Source organism: Eptesicus fuscus, chromosome 2 (assembly GCF_027574615.1).
Source record: "Eptesicus fuscus isolate TK198812 chromosome 2, DD_ASM_mEF_20220401, whole genome shotgun sequence".
In the NCBI taxonomy this organism is placed as follows: domain Eukaryota; kingdom Metazoa; phylum Chordata; class Mammalia; order Chiroptera; family Vespertilionidae; genus Eptesicus; species Eptesicus fuscus.
In genome coordinates, this window is record NC_072474.1 from 83,952,653 (window position 1) to 83,979,127 (window position 26,475).

The following is a 26,475-nucleotide window of genomic DNA, read 5'->3' on the forward strand; positions in this document are numbered from 1 at the left end:
ATGTTTCTATCGCTCTCTCTCCCTTCCTCTCTGAAAGTAATAAAAATATAATTTTTTTTAAAAAAGAAGAGCTCCGATTAAGTGTTAACGAGATGACGCCTATGCAGAGTTAAGTTTGAGAAGTATAGATGATACAAATGTTGGGTTGCAAAGCAAATGATGCATTAACTCCATATTCTTGGCATCTGTTTTATGCCAGGCCCTTTGATGGAGGAAGGGTGGCCAGAGCGGAGGAGAGATGATTCAGACATGAATCTACCCTGAAGAAGTTCACAGTATGGTAGGGCTAAACAAGATACACACACAAATACATCTATAATAATAAAAGCATATGCTAATTAGACTGGACAGCTGAACGACTTTCTGGTGGAAGCCTCGCTGGCAAGGACTGAGGCAGAGGCAGTTAGGAGTGATCAGGCAGGCAGGCAGAGTGGTTAGGGGTGATCAGGCAGGCAGGCAGAGTGGTTAGGGGTGATCAGGCAGGCAGGCAGAGTGGTTAGGAGCCAGCGGTCCTGGATTGCGAGAGGGATGTCCGACTGCCAGTTTAGGCCCTCTCCTGCAGGGATGATCAGGCCTAAACCGGCAGTGGGACATCCCCTGAGGGGTCCAGGATTGCGAGAGGGTGCAGGCCGGGCTGAGGGACCCCCCCCCCCCGCCCCCCGTGCACGAATTTTGTGCACTGGGCCTCTAGTATAGAATAAAACAAAGTGACCAAAGTGAGGTGTTGGGAATTCAAAGGAGTGATTTCTTTGCTCCAGTGCAAAAGCAGTGCTTTGCAAGGGTTCTGCAGGGATCCATTCATGCATGGATTCATTTGTTTGACAAACAGTGCCACCTCTATGCCAGGCACTGTGTAGGTGCTGGAGATACAAAGACAGAGATCCCACTAAGAAGAGGGCACACTGTCATTGGGGAGACAGAATTAAATAGGTAGATAAATTGCAGTATAGTGTGGTAAACCCAACAACAGAGGTAGATAAGTTCCATGGGAATGCAAAAGAGGTAATAACTCACTCTGTCAGGGATCTGTTCACTGAGAAAGAGACAAATGAACTGTGCAATGTCTTTCAGCGTTTATCTAAAGATATAATTTGGTGGAAAAATCGGCAGAACTAGGGACATGTTTGCCACTGATATCAGTATGCTCTAGTCAGTGCTACTTGGAATGCTTTTTAATTTCATTGAATAGCTTCCCTTTTAAGAGCAGAATCTGTGCCAGTGATGGGCAACCTTTTGAGCTTGGTGTGTCAAACTTCGCCAAAAAACTGAGTATAACTCGGGTAGTGTGTCACTTTGAGGAAAAAACTAACTCCAAGACTCTAGTCGCAAATGTTTCATCCTCAGGAGCAGCAAATGTTTCATCCTCGGCATGCGGCCGCGTGTCATCAGAAATGGCTACGTGTATCAGTGCTGACACGCGTGTCATAGGTTCGCCATCACTGGTAGTCCTATCTTTACGAGTACCCCTGAGGTCCTTCCTGCTTGGTTCCAAAACACTTACTGTGGAAACTCTTTATGTGACAATTGCATGTGCTATGTTCCCCCCCCCCCCCCCCCGCCCCCTTTTACTAGCAAACCTTTATGTTTACATCCCTTTTCAAAGTTGGAAAGTGAATTGCATTTCAGAAGCCTGGACTTCTTCCCTGAACTCCAGATTGTGTATCTATTGCCTCCCCAACATTTCCATTTGGATGTCTGTTAAATATCTCAAACTTATGTGTCCAAAAATTAAATTCTCCATTTTCCCCTCCCCTCCTGGATTCCCCAAAAAGTAGAGGCTGAAACAAAGGCTATGTGCAGTAGTTTATTTAGGAAAACATTCTAATGGTGGCTCTTTAGTCTCACATAATAAACTCAACATTCTAACATTCTGGCTTCCCTGAATATTTTAATTTCTTTTTCAGTGTTCATTCAGAATTGTTCTAACATCTCATTTAGCACAGACTTTCATCATATACAAGCTTAAGGAGATACCAAGGCTGTATATTAGGACTGACCCCAGATGTTCTTACCAAAACATTAAACCTAAAATCACAGGTAAATGGCCCATGTCATAAGTTCACCCCTGTCCAGCCTTATAACCTGATTCCTCTGGTTTAACATTCTAAATAGTCACTCTCACACAGTCCCATGATTCCTCTTGGTACATATTAGCCAGTTCTGTAATTCCTTTTGAGTTAGTCTCATTCAGTGATTCTCAACTTGGGGTGATTTTGATCCTCAGGGGACACTTGGTAATGTCTGGAGACATTTTTGATTCTCATTAGTGGGAGGGTTCTACAAGCATGTAGATGATAGGAATGCTGCTAAACAAACTATAATACACAGGACAACCCTTCACAACAAAGAATTATTCGGCCCAAACTATCACTGGTGCTGAGATTGAGGAACCCTGGTCTAGAATAAGGAACCCTGGGCTAGTTCTTTCTAGAGCAGGGATTGCAATCCCCAACATAGGCTGTGCTGAGATCTGACCCTGCTTATAGGCTCAAGTCAGTGATGGGGTGGATATGGAGAAAAATAAGGTCATTTAGGAGGCACTTTCCTCAGATAAATACTTTGCAGCATTTCCAGACAAAGAAAGGCTGCTTTCCTTTGTTGGGACTAAGGGAACAACAACAACAACAAAGACTAAGGGGACTGTTGGCACAGTGGGTGACTAAAACCTGAGGGTTTAAAATGATAAGCCATGGCCACACAAATGTCCACATTCTAGATTTCAAGGTCCTATCACTTTCACAGTAGGGCCCTGGCTTTGACAATGGGTGATGTTTCAAGGCTGTGCATTAAGACTCCTTTGCAGATCTGCCACCCTTATGATTATATATTGGGGCTGAATTTTAGCACAGGCTTCTCAGTGGCTATCCTGCTTTCACAGTGTGCCATGATTTGATTGTTGGTTGAACGGAGACTATCATTTTCCTTTGTTAAGATCACCAAAGCAGTTAACAGAAGTCAGCATCCCTTATGATTATCATTGCTTTTGTAATGCTCAATATAATCCAATAAATCATCTTCTGTCTGCACCTTATTCCAATCTGCTACCATTGAGTAATTGTGATGCTACTGTACTAGTTTGTTAGGGATAATCGCCACTTTCAATTTTCAAACACCAAACACTTAAAACCATCAGGGAGGGGTCCTTATTGTGTTGTGATCAGTTTGTAGGCTCAGCTTCCAAAATCCCAGACTGAGGGTTTGCTCTCTAGAGCCACTTTTGGTGCCCCCAGTTCCATTGAAAAGCAGAGCTTTAGACAAAAGGAGTTTACTTGAGAATATGAGTTCAGGGAATTGAATAAGGGGCTCAGGGTAAACAAAATAGACAAGAAGGAAAAGCCAGTACAAGAATGCATTGTTCAGTTGACATATGCCATGGGCAACTGACGGGTTGATCTGTGGTATCTTCTGAGAAGCCTCATGATTCTGTACTGGAGTGAAGAAGAAGGAAGAGGAAAGTCTTTATCCATCAGTTTTTTTCTACCATTGGTCAAGGTTGTACCACATGCTTCTAGTTGCACATGAGTGTGGAGAGCTGGTTTCTGTAGGTATCCCATGTAGTAGGCAGGGAGTGAAAGAGGCAAGGTGATGTTATGTTGTTCCTGAGAGAAGCTAGTTGAGGCCTGCACAGAGTTGATCATTGCACAACACGTGGAAAAAGAGGTGAGGCTAGAAGGATACAGCAGGATGCACAAAAGATTTCTAAACACTGCTTATCCCTGAGTCTGAGTTCATGGTATCTCTCTCTTCAGCTGCTCAGGCCAGTCCTGGACTCATCTCTTTCTCTCACATTCCACATCTAATCTTTCCAGAAATCTTATTGATTCTACCTTCAAAGTATGTCCAGAATCTGACCACTCACCATCTCCATTGCTATTCTTTGATTATTGCTAACATGTCTCTCCTGAATTACTGCATCCAACTAACTCTGTTTTGCTACCCTTTCTAAGGTCTATTCTTAACAAAGCTGCCAGAAAGATAATTTTTAAAACACAAGGGCAATCATGTTGCACTTTGCTAGAAACTATCCAATAGTTTCAGAGTAAAAACCAAAGTTCTTACAATGACCTATAAAACACTGTACTATCAGCCCCTTTCTCCATCCACCATGACTACCCACTCCCTCCCCACCTTGATCACTCTACTTTAGTTCCTTAGAGCTTTGTTGTTCCTTGAAAAGTCTGGGCAAACTGGATCTTTGCGCTTTCTTTTCCCTCTGCTTAGAATGGTTTTTAAAAAATTAAATATCTTCATGGCACATGACAGCATCCCTTTGTTCAAGTGTTACCTGAATGAGCTCTTCCATGATTGCCTTACTTAAAATAGTGCCCCAACATAGCATTCTTGCCTTCCTGTTTTTCTTTGTTTTTCTTCATGATACTTATTACATCCTGACATATTATGATATTACATCCTGACATATATTTGTTTGTTGGTTTATTTGCTCTTTCCTTTTCTTTAGAATGAAGCTTTATGAAGGAAAGGACATTTTATCTCTTTTGTTCATTGACGTATTCCCAGTTCTTAGAACTCAAACCAATTCACTGATTATGTTCTGTGTACTATTCTAAGTACTTTCCATGTATTAACTATTTAGTTCTCACAACAGCCCTATGAGGCAAGAATTTTTTACTATCCTAATTTAAAAGACAAGAAAACAGAGACAAATTAATTATTTAGTTCAAGGACACATAGTAGGCACATAGTGTTTCAATGACTATCTCTCTCTGTTACCAGAGTCATTTGCATAAATTAGACTTGGGAAGCAGTGTAAAATAGTAGGAAGTACATGGTCACTGGGGTCATGCAGACCTGGGTTCAAATCTGGTCTTTATGGATTCAAAGACCACAGGGCAAGTGACTTAACTCTTCTGAGCTTCTGTAAATTCAAAATAATAATCCCCATCTTTTGGGACCTTGTACAATTTGCTGTTCCCTGTAAAGCACTTGGCACACTGTTTGGCACGTAGAAAGCAGTCAATAGATGGTAGATGTTATTACGTACAGGTTACTTCAGAAGATTAAATTAGGTAGATTTATGTTCTTAAACAATGTACAATTCAGGCCCTGAGGTCCTGCTTCCCTTTCATAGACAGAAGGCTGCATATACTAGTATTAACATACATCATGTATGAGGCAATCTCATATTTGGATAGCCTGAAATAATTTTCCTATTGTTAATAGGCTCCAAGGGAAAAAATCTCTTCTAAATGATCAAAAGTAGTGAATAGCGACGATTTAACAATATTGGCAGGATTACTGAAGTTAATTGTTTCCTCAGAGTAATCACTCAGTACTGTGCACCGATAGAGCAGAGGTGTGAAGCTTGTGGAGACTTGATCCTAGAGCTCTCAGAGTAACCTGCACTCAACTCATTCCTGTGGGGGGATGGAGGGGAGCTCCTTCTCCTCAGCTTGAAAGTCCTGAGAAAGGAAGGACAGAGTGTTCTACTCTCTCCAGGAGTCTGCCTGATGAAGCACCAATGGGTGGGTGGTGCTACTGGCTTCGTGGACTTTGTTTAGTGAGAAACTCCATGGATCTCATAGAAGAGGCCTTTTTAAAAAATGTTGTTTTTTTTTAAATTGATTTCAGAGAGAAAGAAAGGGACAGAAACATCAATAATGAGAGAGAATAGTTGATCGGCTGCCTCCTGCACACCCACTCCTGGGGACCAAGCCCGCAACCTGAGCATGTGCCCTGATCCAGAATAGAACCGTGACCTCCTGGTTCACAGGTTGATTCTCAACCACTGAGCCATACCTGCTGGGCAGAAGAGGACTTTTGTATAGCCCACTTTACCGCAGTCCAACTGCCTACTAATTTAACCCTTTGCACTCGCTTGCTTTTTTCTTGATTCCTGCTACCGATGCTAACCTTGTCGAGTCACACTCGACATCTGAGTGCAAAAGGTTAAGTATGATTGATTTAATTTTATATTTGAAAACATTGTATAGGTTTATACGATTTTATTTTTTTCTTATTCCCTATTTAGGGTACTTTTATTATGCCAGTTACTTTGATTTTTCTCCTTTCTATTTCTTAGCATTGTTCTCTTGTTATTCAGTTATGCACATTCCTATCTAAGGAATGAACAATGTTTCAGACATGTCAGACCATTAGCATCGACACAAAGAACACCAAGTAATATTTTTGGAACAGAAAGTATCACAGTGCTCCACTTTCCAGAATCTTTCTTTGTAAATGGCTTTAACAGTGACAGGATGAGAGAAGAGCCACTACTGTTATGCACACAGAGCAATTGATATGTGTTTTAGGCTTTATTAGAAATAGATGTAAATATCTCCACATAATACCCTCCATTTATTTTTAGCTTTATAGAAGGAAGTCAGGGAGCCACTAAATGAGGATGGTAATTACCTGTGTCACTATTAATTAAATAAATATTAAAAACTAGTGGCCCAGTGCATGAAATTTGTGCACGGGGGGGGGGTGTCCCTCAGCCTGGCCTGCACCCTTTCCAATCTGGGACCCCTCGGGAGATGTCCGACTGCCGGTTTAGGCCCGATAAACCGGCAGTTGGACATCCCTCTCGCAATCTGGGACCACTGGCTCCTCAACTGCTCACCTGCCTGCCAGCCTGTTTCAGGATCCAATCCAGGATCCCACATTGAATTTAGTTGTCACATCCCCTTAAGCCCTCTCCAACTCATTCCTCATTGTTATGGGTTGAATTGTGTTCTCCAAAAATCCATATGTTGAAGTCCTAGTCCCAACTGTTTCATAATGTGACTTTGGAGTTAGGGTCTTTATAGAGGTAATCAAGTTAAGGCCTGTAGAGTGGGCTCTACTTCACTATGACTGTTGACCTCACAAAAACAGGACATTTGGACACAGATGCATGCACAGAGAGATGATGGGAAGATGCAGGAGAGATGCCTGGAACACATTCTTCCCTCACAGCCCTCACACAACCAATATTGCTGACACCTTGATCTGGGACTTCCAGCAATCAATTTCTGTTGTTTAAGCCACTCAATTTATGGTACTTGATTGGCAGCCCTATCAAACTAATGTACTCAATCTTTCTTTATCTTTCAATGCATTGACACTCTTTTTAAAAAATGAATCAATGGATGTCCTAGTTAGTGACATAATTAAACTGCTATTATATCTACTAATTTTAAGAACATATATTGTGTGCTTACTGAGATCACTTTCTTGGAGCTGCTATTGCCTGTGTCACTGTTAATATGTTCTAAACAGGACTTACTATGTGCCCAGCATTAGTTCTGGCTTTACCATTTGATTCTCTCCATATCCTTTTGAGGTAGGTACAGGAGAAATTGTCTTATCTAGAATGGATATCTAGTCATATAATTGAAAAAGTCAATGAAGGCAGGAAATTACACAAAATATATACACTTTAAACATTTTTCTTCTTTGTTTCCCTTCCCTTTGCCTGGCTCAGAAAGCTGATCTCATTTTATTTTATTATTCATTTTGATTATTTTTTCTTTTTACCTCCATCACCCTCTGGTAACAACCAACTTGTTCTCTGTGGTTGTGTGTGTGTGTGAGTGTGTGTGTTGTGTGTGTGTGTGTGTTTAGATTCCACATATAAGAGATCATATTTATCTTTCAAGGTCCATCTATGTTATTTCAAATTAAAAGATTTCATTAATTTTTATGGCTGAACAATATTTCATTATATATATACTAGAGGCCCGGTGCACGAAATTCACTGGGGGGGGGGGGGAGGAGTGTCCCTAAGCCCAGCATGCACCCTCTCCAATCTGGGATCCCTCTCACAATCTGGGACTGCTGGCTCCTAACAACTCACCTGCCTGGCTGCCTGATTGCCCCTAACAACTCTGCCTGCCAGCCTGATAGCCCCATAACTGCTCCCCTGCTGCCCTGATCACCCCCAGCTGCCCTCCCCTGCAGGCCTGATCACCCCCAGCTGCCCTCCCCTGCCAGCCATCTTGTGACAACGTGGGGGCAGCCATCTTGTGGTGACCATCTTGTGACGACATGGTGGTGGCCATCTTGTGGCGGCCATCTTGTGATGACATGGGGTGGCCATCTTGTGACAATGTGGGGGTGGCCATCTTGTGATGCAAGGACGTGAGAGTCAATTTTCATATTACCTCTTTATTATATAGGATAATTGGATTGTTTGTTTTTCAATATATGTTGAGTTGCATATAAAAAGGAATATTATATACATTGTCATTTATTTTAAAAAATGCATATTTTTTTATTTCAGAGAGGAAGGGACAGGGAGAGAGAGATAGAAACATCAATGATGAGAGAGAATCATTGATCGGCTACCTCCTGAATGCCCCCAACTGGGGATCAAGCATGCCCCCTGGGCATGTGCCCTGACTGGGAAACGAACCATAATATCCTGGTTCATAGGTCAATGCTCAACCACTGAACCACAGTGGCTAGGCTACACTGTAATTTCTTTATCCATTTATGCATTGATAGACACTTAAGTTCTTTCCATATCTTGGCTATTCTAAATAATGCAGCAAAGTACATGGGGTGCATGCAACTTTTCAAATTAGTGTTTATGTTTTCTTCAGATAAATACTCAGAAGTGGAATTTCTGGGTCATATGGTAGTTCTATGTTTAATTTTTTGAGGACCCTCCATGTTTTCCATACTGGCTGCACCAATTTACGTACATTCCCACGACTAGTGCACAAGAGTCTTCTTTTCTCCATATCCTTTCCAACAATTGTTATCTTTTGTCATTTTGGTAATAGCCATTCTAACAAGTGTGAAGTAATATTTGTGGCTTTGATTTGCATTTCCCTGATGATTAGTGGTGTCGAGGATCTTTTCACATACCTGTTGGCCACCTGTATGTCTTCTTTAGAAAGATATCTATTCGGATCATCTGCCCATTTTTAATGGATTAGTTCATTATTTTGTTTGGGTTTTTTGCTATTGATTTGCATAAATTCTTTATGTATTTTGGTTATTAGCCCCTTATCAGATATATGATGTTTTCACAAATAATAAAAATAGAAAATTTATTTAGGTTAATAGAAAATCATCATTACAATATTAAAGTAATAATTGCTGCAGACATAATCTAGGAGTTTTATAGTTTCAGATCTTATATTGGATTATTCTTTCCTTTTTGAATGAGGTTGGCACCCTTATCAAAATTAGTTGACCATAGATGATGGGTTTATTTCTTAACTCTCAACTCTATTCCATTGGTCTATATGTCTATCCTTAAGTCAGTACCACACCGTTTTGATTACTGTAGCTTTGCAGTAAGTTTTAAAAGTGGAGATTTATTTTCAAGATTGTTTGGCCATTTGGGGCCCCTTGGAATTCATATGAATTTGAGGATTGGCTTTTCCATTTCTGCACACACACACAAAAAGCCATTGGAATTTTGATAGGGATTGCAAGGAATCTGTGGATGACTTTGGGTAGCACTGACAACTTGACAACATCAAATCTTCCTATCCATGAATATGGGATGTCTTTTCATATATTTAGGCCTTTTAAGATACTTCTTGATACTCTTTAGTAGAATACTAATTTAGGCAGAGCTATCTGACCCCTTCTAAAGTTTCCAAGGAATACATGGGAGAAAGTCCCAAATGTTGAATGATTGAATTGAAACACATTTCCCTGCAATTCACAAAGCATCACTTTATTTCCATATAAATAACAGTCACTGATGAAGGGAAAAACAAAATCATGACTGCCAATATTTACTTAGGAAACCATTTTCATAGAATACGGATGGAAGAAAATGGAATGCATCTTCAGAGTGGCAGGGGACAGAGGGACAGGCACAGCAGGTTGAAAGCATAAAAGCATATTCTCATGAGAACCAGGCAATCCTTGTTGTTAGAGGACCAAATAGAATCATCATTAATGTAAGTAGAATCAAAGTTCACGATCTGTAAGTCCTTCTTAAGATAGGCATGATTCAGCTTATTTACAGTTCGAGCAAAGGCATATTTAGAAGCACAACTATATGCTTCCAAACTGTATACTTTCTTGAAGTGCAGATCAAAAAATGGATTGTCCTAGAAAAGAAAGAGAGACATGATTTTGTTTGTAGTCAAGAAAATAACTAGATTTCCTAGATTCTCTCATATTCTTTTGTATATGCTTCTTGATTATAAAGAATTAGTACCAAACATATTTCTAAAATCTACACATGAGCTTTCCCAAAACTACCTAACCTGCTTCAAACATATTGCTTCTAAGACAATCATAACGATTATTTATGAAGCATCTGTAACGTTTTCAGTTATACAAATAGACTATGTCTCGGAATGTGTAGTTATCTATCAACTCTTGCCAGGGTAGTGAGTTTGAGAAGATGGATAGGGATGAAAAAAGAATAAACTCACTTATAGACTTCCGGAGGGGAGAAAATCTTTCTCCTTTTCTCTACTAGGAGGTGGGTTCCTTGTGCTATTTCAAAGGTGAAATACAGGATGGCTAATTAGCTTGTGGCATACCACAGATGACCAACTTGCTGACTTTGAAGTCAATAGCAAAGAACTACCTTTGAAGTTAGTAACAAGGATCATTAAATCATTGGACTGAAACAGAAAAAAATTACTAAAGGCTGCCTCTAGGCTTTTTGGATTTCTCTAGGCTTTTGTTATACTTCTAGTGGAGGTGTTTTGAGAAAAAGCAGGCATCAAATCTAATCTAAGTCCTGTAGGTTAAAATAATACTTGCTACTGTTACTAATAACAGTAAAAACAATGCCTTGCATTTATAAAGTGCTTTTCAGTTTACCAAATGCTTTCACATTCATTATCTGCCTAACTCCTAATTCTCCTTGAGAGCGGAAGGTTTGAATTATTTATCTTTGTGTTCATGGCAACTACTAGGTTCTCAATAAGTATGTGTTGAACTGATCTGAAGTAGTTCCATAAAAAAGAAGTGGAGGTAAACATTGCCCTTTAACTGACAAGGAGGCAGAGAGAGACCAAACAAGAGTCTGAATAATTTGTTACTATGTAAACATTATATGAGACTTTGCAATTTCTTTTTGTTAAAATTTATTTTTATTGATTTCAGAGAGGAAGGGAGAGGGAGAGCGATAGAAACCTCAATGGTGAGAGAGAATCATTAATTGGCTGCCTCCTGCATGCCTCACACTGGGGATTGAGTCCACGACCCGGGCAGTGCTCTGAATCAAACCTTGACATCCAGGTTCATACATAGGTTGACATTCAACCTCTGAGCCATGCCAGCTGGGCTGCAATTTCTTTTTTAAATAGGAACATTCTTGCACGAGGCAGGAAAAACAAGATGGGTTTTGAAGTTAAACTACAATTTTGAATCGCCTATGTAACCACGGACAGAGTGCTTATGTGATGTGACCCTCACTTTTCTTCTCCTTTTTGAGAGGTTTGCTATGAAATTCACATGCATAGTATGGAGCTTAATAAATGATAGTTCCCTTTCCCAAATCTGTCCCCAGTAAGATTGTGGTGCTGGTGTTAATACCACCTTGCTTCATACCATTAACAGAATTTAAAAACAACATTTAAAAAAAGAATGTACATGGGTGGTGTTAAGTGTAGTGTTCCCCTAGTCACATCTTGTAAAATTTTTCCCAGGTGTCATAGTTATAGTAGAGAATCTCAATAAAAGGAAATCATATCAATTCTATTACCCAATACTAATCACACACCTTATATAGTTTATTCATTGAAACAGTTGAGTCTTATCATGGAGAAAATATACTTAATGCTTTTGAGATATTTGGAGAGGATTTTTTCCTTTAGCCTAAAAATTGAAGCCTGAGCAGGCATGCACATAGAATACAAGTCCCTCCCCACCCCTCCCACCTACCCTCTCCTCCTTCCTTCCTCGGGTAATGAATTTGGGAGAATGGGTGGTGATGAAAGAAGATAAACCTACTTACAGACTTCTGGAGGGGAGAAAAGGTTTCTCCTTTACTCCTTGGTGCCAAATACACCAAATTTTAAAAATAGGATTCCTCCCTCCCTCCCTTCTTTTTACCCTTTCTCCTTCTCTCCTTTCTATACATTCTCCCTTTCTCCCTTCCTCCCTCCCTCCTTCCTTCCCTTTCTCCTTCTTTCCCTCCCTCCCTCACTCCCTCCTTCTCTCCCTCCTTCCCTCCCTCCTTCCCTCCCTCCTTCTCTCCCTCACACCCTCCTGACAGAATCCTAGAACTAAAAGGGACCTCACATATCGCTCAGTAATCTCTTGTTTGTAGCTTGGATAGTAGTTTCCAGAGAAGTGAAGCCCAGGTCACACATGAAGTTATTGGTAGAGCCAGAACAAGAACAAAGATCTTAGTTAACCCAATCCCATTTTTTGCTACATCATTCTCTCTCCTGTTGCACCATGTCAGTCTCCAAATCCCCAGACATTTTGATGTCTGCATTATAAATTGACTTCCATTTTAATTCCATTCCTTTTTAAAGCTGACAGCTCTCTGGCTCAAATTGCTCTATTTTTAAAACTGTATCACTGATATTGAAAAAAATATATAAATGCTGACTCTTAAGTATTCAATTTTAATAGGAAGGAGAGTGGAAATTCCCAGAGCAACTGGGATATTTTTATTTAATCCATAGGAAATAAATCTTTAAAAGAACTACTCTTTGGATTTAATAGGTTTTCTTCCAGCAACTTAATATTTTAGGTCCTAAAGTTAAGAGAAAAATAGTAATAGTCAACTTTTAAAGATACATCTATTTCATTATCAAATATAATGATCTTCAAAGGGGAAAGAGAAGAATCAAGATTGTCTGTATGGAATTAAAGACCAGAAAGGTGTGTAAAAATATTCCAGCATATTGATATGCAATAATATATATTTAACTATTTCCTAAGTATTTCTTAACATTTATGTAGAATGTATTATCAGAAAAATGCTGTATGAGTATTTAGGAATGAAACAATGAAATCCTGCATGCTTTTACCAAGAAGTCATGCTAAACATGCCAAATTTTAAAAATAAGATTCCTAGGTGATAACTCAAGATAATAGCAGATAGTATACACTATATTGATTTCAGAAAGGTCTTAAGGACATAATTTAGGCATTCAGACTAAATAAGTAAGTAAGGCAGAATTAAGGGCTTATGTGTGTCTAATTCTCCATGTGTAGCCTCAGAGCCTGGCAGGGCCTAATATATACCATAAATTCTCAATGAATGAGTGAATGTATCCAAATTTGTAGAGATGTTAAACAAGCAATCAAAACAAGGCAAATTAACAGATTTCTGGGTAAAGTCTAGCTCTACTAATTAATAGCTATGTGACCTTGGCAAGTCAATTAATCTCTTTAAGTCTCATTTTTCTCCTCTGTAAATCAGGAGTAATAATAGAATGTAACTCATGTGGGTTTTGTGATGATTATGTGGCACTTGATAAGAGTTTACTAAGTGTGAATGGTAGCAGGTAGCAGTACTACTCATAGTAATAGTAGTAGTAATGATAACTTATCAATTACCTAAAAGTATGCACTTAGCCCTGCCTGCTTCATCATTTTTATTATTGACTTGAATGAACTCCTAAGTGTTGTGCTCATTACATCTGCATCATATTACAATGAATATTTTAAAAATTATAATATTAGAAGATTTGATAGGTGGGAAGAATAAGCCAGACTAAGAATATGGCATTTAGTAGGATTAGGAATAGATGAGCTTAAATTCTAATTCATCCAACAATAATACAGATAGTTACTGAGTGCCTGATATGTCAGGTTGAAGGATACAGTAAAAGATGAAAAGTCATGGTCCCAATTTTTTAGAAGCTTTCCATCCAGAGAAGAGACAGAAAAAGCAGTTTGTTGGATTATGGCTATAACACACTTATATCCACAATTCAATAAGGGAGTCATGAGTAGAACTTTACCCAATGAGTCTGGGAATGGGGTGAGAGATAGAGGCGACCGGGCATTCTAAGCCTCGAGAGGCAGTAGTGAAGCACAGTGGATTATAAAGTTTAAGATAGAATGACCAGAGAGAAGTCAGATCACCAAGGACCTTCATTTAGATTTTATTCTATGTCAGTAGAGGGTATGGCAGGCCAGATTAAATGGCAATTCATGCACAAAAGACCCGAGGTTTCAAATAAGTATTTAATAGAAATAAGGAATCCATATCAAAAGAAATATAAACTAGTCACCCTAAGTCTAAAGTATTGCATTTAATTCTGGAAAAACAGAAGCATTTCAAAAGAGAGAGAACAGTGTAGTGAAGGGTGTTGAAGCAATGCCATGGAAACAAGTAACACTAATGTTATTACTTCTGAGTGTTTACATTGTCCTTATGTGATCTTCATGTGAAAGTGATTTAAAGAATGAAATGGGTACATTTAACCCAGAAAAGAGAAAACTTGAGGGAACATTATAATCAGCCTCCAGTATTGGAAAGGCTGCTATATGAAAGGAGGATTGGATTTGTTCTGAATTGCTCCAAATGGCAAAATCAGAACTGATGGGTAGAGATTAAACATAAATAGGAAATTTAAAAATAAAGCATGGCAATGCAGAAAGAGAATGGACTCCCTCATGTCGTAATGAGTTCTCCACCAGCAAAAGAGTACAAAGGAGACTAGGAAAACCAGTTGTTGCAGGGTCAAGTGAAGAGATTGTAGTATATAGACTTTCCCCCATCTTTCAATTTGAAGGTAGTAGGATTTCCAAGAATTACTGATCCTTCTGGAGGATCAAGTGGCTAACTGACAGAGAGTTTGAAGAAGCTGAGGGAAGGAATCCCCCAAACGTATGGTGGAAGTTGAGGGAGAGAGAATGTGGTAGTGGAAGCACCACATATTTAAAGTTTCTGAATTGATTGATTGTGTTTAACCTGTTAAGAAGCTCTTGGGAAAGAGGCTTTTAAATTTAATAGGCAAAATTCAAGTTTAAACTCATAAAAGCAAAACAAAAAGCCCCCCTACATCATCCCCGTAGATTACACTTTACGACTTAAGAACAATATGCCATCTTAACACTTAATTACATGCCAAGAATATGTGAAGTAGGATATTGAACATAAAGATCTCCAGCTTATCGATCCCACATCTCCCTTATAAAGTGTAACACTTACAGTATCTGCTTCTTTTCCATCAATCATCTGCAGATCATTCAAAGACCACTTTTTTGTTACTTCATATTTTTCATCTAAACCTATTCTGTAGTGTTTCACTATAATTATTTTCACTTCTTCATTTTTGGTCACTGTAGGACAGAAAAACACTTAGTTTACATAAACTCTTAGAAGGTAAGTTATTCGTCATCATACTTTTCAATATTTATATATTCCTTTTTCTTACAATGAGCTTGAACCTACATTGTATCTGCACCCCACTTATGAACCCTGATGTATCTGAACCTTCACAAGTATGCCCCCAAATTTGCTCTATGTGTTAACTTTATTTTTGCTACAATTGTGGTTACACACTGCACAATAATATCTGTCAGATAGAACACTGAGCTATGTGCTTTCAACTATGAGTTTTGTGGTGGGGAATGGGGTTCAACTCAGGACAGGAAATAAGAGGCTTAGCGTTAGCATATAGTCAGTGCCAAAGTGTTTACCAGAACAAGTTGGAATTTTAATTTACGGCAATATAAGTAAGTGAAGTCAGGAAAGTAAACAGTTCTGCTCACATAGCAACACAGTGTTAAACAGTGACCATGCAAATACTACTCTGTATGCTTTCTTTTAGAGTCACTGTGAGATTTTTTTAATTTATTGATTTTAGAGAGAGAGAAAGGGCGGGGGAGAGAGAAAGAGAGAGATAGAGAGAGAGAGAGAGAGAGAGAGAGAGAGAGAGAGTCATTGATTTGCTGTTCTACTTATTTATGCATTCATTGGTTGATTCTTGTATGTGCCCTGACTCAGAGAGAGAGAGAGAGAGAGAGAGAGAGAGAGAGAGAGAGTGAGAGAGAGTCATTGATTTGCTGTTCTACTTATTTATGCATTCATTGGTTGATTCTTGTATGTGCCCTGACTGGGGATGGAACCCGCAACTTCGGCATATGGGGACCACACTGTAACTAACTGAGCTACCTAGCCAGGGCCAAAAGTTGCTGTGAAATTTTTTATATAGAAGTGCTTGCATCACAGCTACTGTAGACCTATTTGAGATTTTTAATCCTCTGTAGTGCATCCCTAAAATTCTAGTATTCAAAATGTGTCACCGAGACCAAAAGTTTCAGTACTGTGCTTTGAAAAGTGTGGCAAAAACCATTGCTTATTTTATGTGAACAAAATTAGGAAAAAATTTCCTGGCCTTAAAATCATTGTCTTTGGTCTCACATGAACACATCAGAAGAATCCACATTTAATGTTAGCAATACTGAATTGAAAATTATTGATGAGTTAATAAAGGAATATTTATCTGATACAACTATTAGAGTTGCCTCAGCAGGTAAGTATGAGACATGGCCTCTGTCCTCTAGAAATTTATGGTTTTGTTGGGGAGGCAAAACTAACAAACATGAGTTACATAAAATATATATTATAAAGGTGTATAGGTATATAGAGCTGGCAAAGTCAAATATCTTAAAGTTTCTTTCAAGATGGATGATGTTACTTAGAGCATTGTAAGCTGGTTTTGTCTTCTAAGCGTGAAACCGGAATCTGTCTTTAGGGAAGACTCTTTTGGTTCCAGCAAGTACTACTTTGACCTGCCCTCCTAGTTGAGAATGTATAAGGCATTATATTATAATATAATCATAGGGATAGAAAAGTGTTGTGGAGCAGACAGGAGTTCTGAGTAGGGAGAGACTTGTAATAGTTAAGGTAGGAATTATGAAATAAATACCATTTGAATTAGAGCTTTAAAATTAGTTCAGTTTGGAAAGGTGGGGTGATACTGAAGGCATTTCTAAGGGAAGGTAGCAGGAGGAAATGAATGGAAAACAGAAACGGAACTGCACCAGGCAGAATTAGAGAAAGTGAACAATATGGCTGATGTTAGGATGTGGTGGGCAATCAGATTAACTAGGTTAAGAAGGTTGTGAAAATGTTTTGAAAGACTCTGGATCTGAAAAGTGACAGGAACCACTGTAGACTTGTGGTGTCTGACTCCCGTTCTGGGAGGAGGGATGGGTGGCTGGCCTGGACAGTGAGGGCTCCAGAACTGGGGCTGGCGAAGGAGTACTTGTCCTCTGAAGGTGCAGGTTACTGCTGCTAAGGCAACCATTTGAGCTTAAAGTTGATGACTGAGCTCAGTTCAGTCCCCCAGAGGGATGAGTCTGAGAAGGTTGACACATCTAAGAAGAGGGAGCTATGTCAGGTGTTCAGTGAAAGTTGAGCAGGAGACTAATACAATGGTGTCCTGTTAAAGGAGCAGTTTTCTGGAAGCAGTGATACACAGGATACACTGAAGAAGAAAAGAGATAGGAACTAGAGAACCCTGGGAGAGGCAGTGCGATTTAACGGACTCTGGCATTAGACGGTCTGGATGCAGATCATGACATCACTTCTTACAGTGTGGTCTGAGTAAATTACTTAATCTCTAGAAAGATTAAAACTCAGTTTTCTTAGGTAGAAAGTAGACTTTAGAAACCCGTAGGGTATAAAGATAAAGGATCAAGCATGTAAATGACTTAGGGTAGTACCTGGTTTATAGTAATTGTTCAAGTGTTTCATTTTGTTTCTTTTAAGAGACTATTGTAACATAGGCATAGGATGTGGGCTGTGGAAATAGAAATGGTAAATCCAGGTAAGATTTCAAATGAGGCATTGATGACAATTCATGGAAATCAAAACAGGAAGGTATGGAGGTGAACTGGTTGAGTGGAATAGTGATCTACTTCAGAAGAGAAGGAGATGGAAGTTTATAATTTAAGAATGGGGATATGGACTTGAGATTTTTTCTGTGTGGAAAGGTTTGCAAGACTAGGTGTGTAGGAAAAAGAGCAGAGGAAAGAGGCAAGACAGAGTGGAGAAGAAAAACATGTCAGCAGAGCCGTCTAAGAAGGAGCCAGCAGAAAAGAGACAAGCCTAACAGCGCAATGCTATGGAAATTGAGAGATTGGGAATTTCAAAGACTTGGAGATAATCCTGTGAAGTCACTTTGTTGGGTAAAGTCAGAGTTCAGTCCAGGGACTGTATCTGACTTGGGGAGCATCATTGATTTCCTCCCTAAGGGCAGTTTCTCTAGAACAGTGAAGGTAGAAGACAGCTAGAGTCAAAAAAGAAATAAGAAGAGACTAAAGGTTGTGATTTACCATGTTCCATGGTAGATCACATGGTAGATAACATGTTCCAAGAGTTTGGAAGAGGAGGTATTGCATATTCAAGAGACAGAGGGACCGATTGAGGGCCATGTCCTAGAGGGGACCTAGAGGATAAGATCTTAACCAGGAGTTAAGAAATAGCTCACAATTCTAAAGCTGTGTGCAAAAGATGGTAGGTTCCTGCCCATGTACATGTCTCCAGCCCTAAAAAAGGTCCGTTTGTAGACAAACAAGGGATTTGTGTCTGTTCAGACAAAGGCTCTATCTCAGAACCAAAGGACAATGTTCTTGTTCTGCTTGCTGTCTCACTCACTACTCAGTGGGTGGGAGAGGGTGGGGATGGAGGGACATAACAGGACACTGTATGAAAATGTAATTTGAAGCAAGTTCCACTGCCTCATCTACAAGTTATGATAATCAGCTAATTGATCATAGACCCACTGATTCATTAATTTGATAAATGTTTCAGTGCCCTTGTGAATAAAGCCATGAGCTAAACACTAAAATAATGAATTCCCATAAGGCACCATTCCTGAGATTACAGGGAGTGGGGCTTCACGAAAAAAATACATGATCTCATAACTTTGTAAATGATATAAATGTCTAACCACGACGTTATACACCTGAAACTAATATAAAATTTTTTAAAACTTGAATCGGGCCAGTGGATTAGTTGATAGTAATGGGTCAATGTTAATTTCCTGATTGTGATGGTTGTATTGTGATTGTGTAGGACAGCGATTTTCAACTGGTGTGCCATAGGAATTTTTTAAACATACAGTACCCGACTATTTAATCAGGGACATTGACCTCTTTTCCCTTAGATTGTCAAATTAAAAAAGGACAACAGCCATCACAACAATAGCCATTCAATGTGAATGAATCAAAATGATACCTATTATTTTTGTGTGCAGGATCAAAAAAATATAATTTGTTCTTTGGTGTGCCACTGAATTTTAGGAATTAGTTTATGTGTGCCATGAGAAGAAAATGGTTGGGAATTGCTGATATAGGAGAGTGCCCTTGCCTGTTATTGCAATAATATACTAAAGTTTTAGTGTGGGCACTGGGTCATCATGTCGGCAATTTACTCTCAACTGTTTGAATAAGAAAGTTATTTGTACAACTATTATCGTTGCAACTCTTTAGTAAGTTTGGGATTATTTCAAAATAAAAAAAAAACTACGTTTAAAAAAAATAAAACACATGATCACAGTGCTGGAAGTGAGGCAATGACAGGAGAATGGTCATCTTCATCCATCTGGTGATCGGGGAGAGCTTCTTGAAGGAAGTCATCTGAGTTGTAAAGGGCAGGGGGAATTACAACAAAGAAAGGGTAAAGGAAGTTCTGGAACAACGTATACAAAAGCATGAAATACTTGACACTTTTTAGTAATTACAGTAATTATTTGGTATTGTTGGATTGAAGTGTGAGGGTGACTAGGTGGTATAAAGGAGGACAGAAAGGAGCAAGTTAGTCTAGAATGCTGGGTGAAGGAGTTCAGATGTTATCCTGAAAGCTATGTGTTTGTGGGGATTTAGGAGGAGGGTTGTCACTAAAGGATTTTAAGTGAATAGATAGGAAGAACTTTAAATTTTAGAAAGTTTTTTTTTTTTTTTTTTGGCAATTCTATAAAGGATTGGTTGGAGGGAGAGAATAGAGAAAGAGATGTTAAGAAGGTAGAATCTACCAGTTAACATGTTTTCTTATAGTTAATGGTCACTGTCCCACTAACACCAAACTAAGAAAATGAGAAGATGCTTTAAGTGTTAAGCTTTTGGTACAGTGATGCAGCACAGAGACAAATTATGCCTCCTTAATTTGGCAAAATATCCTCCTCTGGAGCCAACGAGGCTCCAAGATTGTCCTTAGCCAAGAGTCAAAGAAGTCTACTCATGCTGGACTGGACCCAATCCCTAATTCCCACACTTGAGCTGTGCTGCCAGCCAAAATTAAATGTCCATATCCACATTAATGGAGTGGGAAAGTGGAAACTCATCGCATTGTCTTAAAACAGAAATGTGTTTATATAGTCAAAATGCTAGAGAGTTGGTTTCAGGAACATCAGAGGTGACACTGAATAATTATTACTTAGTGAGTAATATCTATAGACTTAGGGAAATTCAGAATGAACCTGCTCCAGTGTTAATATTTTAGTTAGCATTTTCAGAATTGCACTTTTAAATTAGGTCTGCCATATATTTTCACTTTTGATTTCAAAATAAACGTCATTAATAACTGCCTCTATTATGTTAAAGTAGTCACTGTTATTTATGAAGCTAAATGGAAAGAAGATAGGCCAACTGAACAAATGGAATTTGTCAGAATAGAGGAAAAAGTAGCTCACGAGGAAGCTGCACAGCAACACTTAAAATAAACAAATGACTGATTTTACAACCCTAGTGTTATATAATGGTTTCCACCATTAAAATTAAATAATAGGGGAAAACTGCCATGAGTTATCAAAGACAAGCAGCTTCATTGAAATTGTTTCAATGTATTGATGATGTCTTAGGGTCATTGAGGATGCTATTATTGATTTCATCAAATATGGTAAGTAATTTTCATATAATATTTTTTCTAGAAATATTTAAAAAAATCAATTTTGGGACTAAACTGGGTACTACAGATTAAATGTGTGTGTCCCCCGTCACCAAATTCATATGCTGACATCCCAAACCCCAAGGTGATAGTATTAGGAGGTGAGGCCTTTGGAAGGTGATTAAGTCATGAGGGCAAAGCCCTCTTAAATGGCATTAGTGCACCTATAAGAAGATGTGAGACCATGCAAGCCTACAGGAAGAGGATGGCTGTCTACAGGAAGTGAGTCCTCACCAGACAGGGAATCTGCCAATGCCATGATCTTGGGCTTTCCAGCCTGCAGACTGGGAGAAATAACTGTTTGTTGTCTAAATACCCAGCCTCTAGTATTTTGTTTCTTTTTCTTCTTAACTTATTCTTTTAAAAATACCCTTATTGTACTATTCTTATTGTAAACTAGAGGCCTGATGCACAAAATTCATGCAAGAGTAGGCCTTCCTTCCCCTAGCTGCCAGCACCAGCTCCCCTCTGGCACCCGGGACCTAGGCTTCGCTCGCAGCCCTAGCTTTCATCCAAAAGGTTGTCTGGAAGGACGTCCGGTCTAATTAGCATATTACACTTTTATTATTATAGATGATTTGACAAAATTGTTAGATTCTCTGGTTCCCAGAGAAGTAGTCCTATTCTGGCATCAAAATGTAATATGTGTGGGGAATTTATGCATACTATTTTCATAATTCTAGCAAATGCCATTTATTTTCAAGTTAATGTATACAAATGAAAAATGTCTTTCTAAATATATAAGAATACTTAAAAATACTTAAAAATAGTCTATCATGTTTGTTTTTCCCACTTCATATGGGTATAATTTTTATTTATAAAATATATAATTTAATATATATATTTTTCTTTTTAAAAAATATATTTTATTGATTTTTTACAGAGAGGAAGGGAGAAGGATATAGAGTTAGAAACATTGATGAGAGAGAAACATCAATCAGCTGCCTCCTGCACACCCCCTACTGGGGATGTGCCCGCAACCAAGGTACAAGCCCTTGACCGGAATCGAACCTGGGACCCTTGAGTCTGCAGGCCGACGCTCTACCCACTGAGCCAAACCTGTTAGGGCTATAATTTCTTTATTATATATTAAATATATGCACTTATTTTATATATGTTTACAGTATATTTTGTTTTTATTATAAATATTTATCTACAGTATATTTATATATTTCAGCATATGTTTCCACAGTAAATAGATTTTTTCTATATATTTAAAAAATATAACCCAAACTTCTATTTTATTTATTTGGAAAATAATTTGTCATGTTTGTTTTTTCCTACTTAGGACTTAACAGGAGAGCGTTACTTTTATGTGTGATGTGTTATTATTTCCATTTCAGAGATGTCTGACACCAGAGAGGTTAATTATTTTGCCCCAAATTTTACAGCTGGCAGATAGGCAAATCAGAGTCCGCTTTCACACCAGTTCTGTCTGATTCCAAGCCTTCCTGGGTTCATTGCACCATGCCCTGCTGCTTTCCATTTAATTATGGTTAATGTTTTATATGCCATTTCAAGTCCTCCAGAATTTCTTTGATTCATTTGTACTCTCATCATTGCATAAGTGACTTATCCCTTAGCCCACACATAATAGAACTCCTACCTCCTTCATAAGGTGCTGCTTTTAACTGCCAGGGAAAATGATGTTCTAAACTGGGGGAAGCTAATCTTGAGGATAAACTGGGGGAAGCTAATCTCGAGGATAAAATGATGTTCTAAACTGGGGGAAGCTAACCTCGAGGATAATCTCATGCAAACCCTGAGGTGGGAGGGTACTAAGATGTCAAGAAATCCGCAATGTAAATCCTAGCAAAGTACACAGAGGGTGATTGAACATATGATATCTGCTTTTTTACATCAACCAGGTAATGTATCAAAATAACAGCCAATCACACTCATCTGGTTTCGAGACCCCTACAAGTGACAGACTCCGATCAGCTAAACAGAAAGTTTAACTTATTTAAACATATCTTCTTTAAATTTTGAAAATTACATGATAGGATTTGACTAGTCCAGACAGGCAATTCTTAAAAATTTATAACTGTTTAGAGCCCCCCTCGCGCCCCCGTCCCCCTGCATCCCCCTGGTGTCTCTGGCTTTTACCTGAGCCTCTTCCCGAAACTACTAGCCATTCTTTTAACCACCCTGGAGCCCTCTGTCCTGCATCGGACCAAATGAAACAATAAAGCTTTTTGCAGAAAAAAAAATTTTAGAACTGCTGGATTGTAGGGTATAAAAGGAAATCACAAGTATGCATCTCTCTACTCCCTGGAGGTGACCAGCATTCAATATCTGGAGTTACTTGCCTCAACAATTGTGATCTGACCTGTTTGATTCACATCAATGGAAATTTTCTGAGTAAAGCATGGTCAAAGATTTAGGACTGTCAAGCATCGCATTGATTTTGCCTTAAATTACTGTTCTGTCTAAATGTATTTGAAATGGTCATAAAGATATGTTGATGTTACATTTGGGGAAAGTGCTTTCAAATTGATGGATGTGATGTAGACCAGAGTTGTGAAAAGTTAGTGAACTAATATGATTTATAATCTTAACTTTTCTCTGGAATATCACAATATTGTCTTCTTTTCCTCATATCTGAGAGGACCTTGTTTTTCCTTGCTTCTTACATGACAGAATCATTGAATTTTACTAAAGACAGTGATCACCTACTTCATTTGGTCATTTTCCAGATGAGAACATTGACCCTTAAAGGGGCTGCCTTCACACATGTTAATAATACCAACTCCTTGACCTTCCAATTCTACTTAAAGGATTCATATCATTTATGAAAAAAGGCAGCAGGTGACTCCAGCCCATAGTGTCTTTCTCAGAACTCAAGGATGCTGGGAGGGGCGGGGGAAATCACAACCATATCCAAAAATTTAATTTGAGGAGACTTTTTTCTCTTAGATAGAAGAAGTTTAGTTAATTACATAGTTGGAAAGAGGCATTAAGATACATTTGATAAGTTAGATATATACATTATTGCAATTATTTTTTAAAGTTTTTCTTTAAAAATACTTGTATACTAATGTTACATGATGGGTAATTAGCTTTATAAAGTAGGATCTCAATTGGTATAAAATTATTAAATGTTAATGTTGGAATAAGCATTCTCTAACATATTAAGTCAAAATAATTTACCATTTGATGGTTAGTATACAATACAGTTTCTAAAATTGTACCATTTCTTTCTGTACTTTGAATTCTTTTCCTGGGCCTGTTAAGCTTTTTACCATGCTAAAATGCAAAAATCCCCACATTTTGTATTTATATATAGCAAAATATGCTAGGTAAAGTGTTAGATGTATATACATATCATGCTTTTTATTATTGAGTGAATATTATACTTACTAGGATTAATAGAATTCTTAACACTTTAAAAAAAGATGTTTTACGCCCCTTAGAGTACTCTCTCTTGATACCATTAGAAAGTTCTTCTAAGCCAATTACCTGGAAGGGAATGATAAGTTGTTTTCTGAAAATGCTGAGGTGTGTGCCTTACAAAGGGAAGTTTGCAGTGAACACTTAGAGTTTCTAAGCTCTTTCCTCCTAAGCCCCTGGAAAGTATTAAAAGGCATGGGCTGGGAAAAGGGAATGCTGTACATTACATTCAATAATGGCTCGAGTATTTCTGTCTAAACTCAGCACAGAAATTACCGGTTAGACAAATCATACTTACGTGCAAAGGCCTAGTTCTACCTTTGGACAATTTTCATGAATTTTAAAACCACAGAGAAAATATTTTAGTTAAATAGTTTAGAGGAACTAAATGTTCCATCTTCATGAGCTAATTTCTACCATTTAAGTATTATTTCTGTGAGCATACTTCCTAGAAAACATTTTAGAGATAATTCTCTATTAAAAATGAGCCCTCAGAAGAAAACCCAAGATCTTTTTTCTTTCCTAGCATGCAAAGAGAGAGCCCTAGCTGTCCAGACTCGTTGGAAATGGATTTGTATAACACAATTCTCTAACGTATTTGAAATATACAGAGAGCTCTCCTTTGCACTTTTAAAAGTGAGCTCTTCCTTTGCATTTTTAAAAACGGCATGCCGTGCAAGTGAATTACATAAAAGACTGGAAACAAAGTAAGAAAATCAGGAAAAGGACATACCCACTTTCATTTCTGAACAATTGGCCAACATATTCTTAATACAGTATTATTCTCTGCCTCCCATTTTAGCACTTACAAAATTCTGCAGAATCCAAATTTTTAAACTGAGCATAGTTAAGTTCTATCACGAAAAGATACACACGTGCTGTGATGGTATAGGAAAATAAATACAAAATATGTTCCCCTATCACCCAAGCATCGTGGGGTTCGTGACGTATAAAAATGGTAACAGAAAGAACATATTACCTGACACACAGAGGTAATACCTGTCCTGGACCGAGAGCTCTATTTGGATAAACTCGTACAGATTCTGCGAGAGTGGCTTAAACAGTTTCTTCTCCAAGTCCTCCTTCACCAGTGATGACATTTCCTCCAGTTCCACTTGGCCTGATCTCTTGGCTCAAACTCACCCCTTCTCTCCTTTTGCTGCCTGGATTCCTTGTTTTGGTTTGCAGCTCCTCAGTGAGCCCTGCCCACCTCCCAGCTCTCACTCTCTGAACATCTCCTTCCCAGCCAGACCCAGGTTCCCAGAGCACTCAGCGCGGTCAGACCCCTGGCTGCGCTGCGGTATCTGCTCAGTGGCAGCAGCGGCGGCAGCAGCCAAAATACAGCAGCAGCAACTAGCCCCACCGTCACTCCTCAGCATCCAGGCTCAAGCAGGCTGCTCTCTGGAGCTCTCCCGTGGTTTGTTGACGGGGAACACATTTATGAGCACCAGCAGAGAGACTTGTGGAGTCCCTGCTTATTCTTGCGTGGCAGCCTTTGCCCCTTTCCCATGACTTTGCAGGGAAAGCCCACTACCTCAGCGTGATTCTGTTATCTACATCAGCTGTCTGGCTCTATCGATTGGGATCATCTTCCATTGAGAACCTGGTTATCGTCGGCAAGAGAAAGAGCGCCCGTGTTTGCTCCTGACACTTCCAACAAGTCTCTTTCCCTCCTTTCTTTCCCCTCCTGCAATTCATTTAGACCTTTGTGCTTTTTTTTTTTTTTTTTGAGTGAGTCAGGGTCAATTCCTCAGTTCAAATGGTTTTTAAAATGGGCTCACTTTAATGTTGTTTATTTCCCTACTCACAAAGGAAAATTTACTAGGTACTTCCTGGGGAAAAGCATTTATATTTGCTTCTTGGGAGTGTGGTTTCCTCCCCTCAGGGAGAGCGTATAATCTAATAGAGAGGAGTACACAATGATCACAAATGCTTAAAAGTGACGAATGGCACAAAGGAGAAGAGAGCATAGAAAAGATGTCTGCACCTGGAAAGCACCAGAGGAATGTTCTCTGGGAGAAGAGCTGGAGCTTGAAGAATGCAAGAAAGTATGGAGGTGGGGGAGCGGGCATATGCTGTGGAAGGGACATTGTGAGCCAAAGGCCCGCACCGGCAGAGCACAGGGAGTGTTTGGGAGGACAGGAAATAGCCCCGTTTTCCTAAATTGTAGCATGTGTGAAGGCAGATAAGGCCGGAAAGATGAATTGGGGCCAGATCGTGAGGGGCCTGGAATGCCAGATCAATCCTTTGACTTTATTCTGTAGAAGTAGAGAGCCAGTGATGATTTTGGGGGC

The 26,475-nt window shown here is 38.9% G+C and overlaps 1 protein-coding gene across 1 annotated transcript; it reads right to left on the reverse strand.

Moving 5' to 3' along the window:
* Window positions 1–9,636: 9,636 nt before the first annotated feature.
* EXOC1L (exocyst complex component 1 like) lies at window positions 9,637–25,381 on the reverse strand. The gene is made up of 3 exons (XM_028143576.2): window positions 25,161–25,381; window positions 15,047–15,177; window positions 9,637–10,019 (listed from the first exon to the last, which is right to left on the reverse strand). The coding sequence occupies exons 1-3, from the start codon at window positions 25,279–25,281 to the stop codon at window positions 9,753–9,755; spliced, it is 519 nt and encodes a 172-aa protein (XP_027999377.1). The 5' UTR covers window positions 25,282–25,381; the 3' UTR covers window positions 9,637–9,752.
* Between the last annotated feature and the right edge of the window lie 1,094 nt (window positions 25,382–26,475).

Excerpts from the sequence above, each read along its gene's own strand:
- EXOC1L (XM_028143576.2), bottom strand. The coding sequence starts at position 25,281 with ATGTCATCACTGGTGAAGGAGGACTTGGAGAAGAAACTGTTTAAGCCA. Across the intron at positions 15,178-25,160 it reads GTATTACCTCTGTGTGTCAG|TGACCAAAAATGAAGAAGTG; the intron begins GTAATATGTTCT and ends TCTGTCCTACAG. Across the intron at positions 10,020-15,046 it reads ATGGAAAAGAAGCAGATACT|GACAATCCATTTTTTGATCT; the intron begins GTAAGTGTTACA and ends TTTCTTTTCTAG.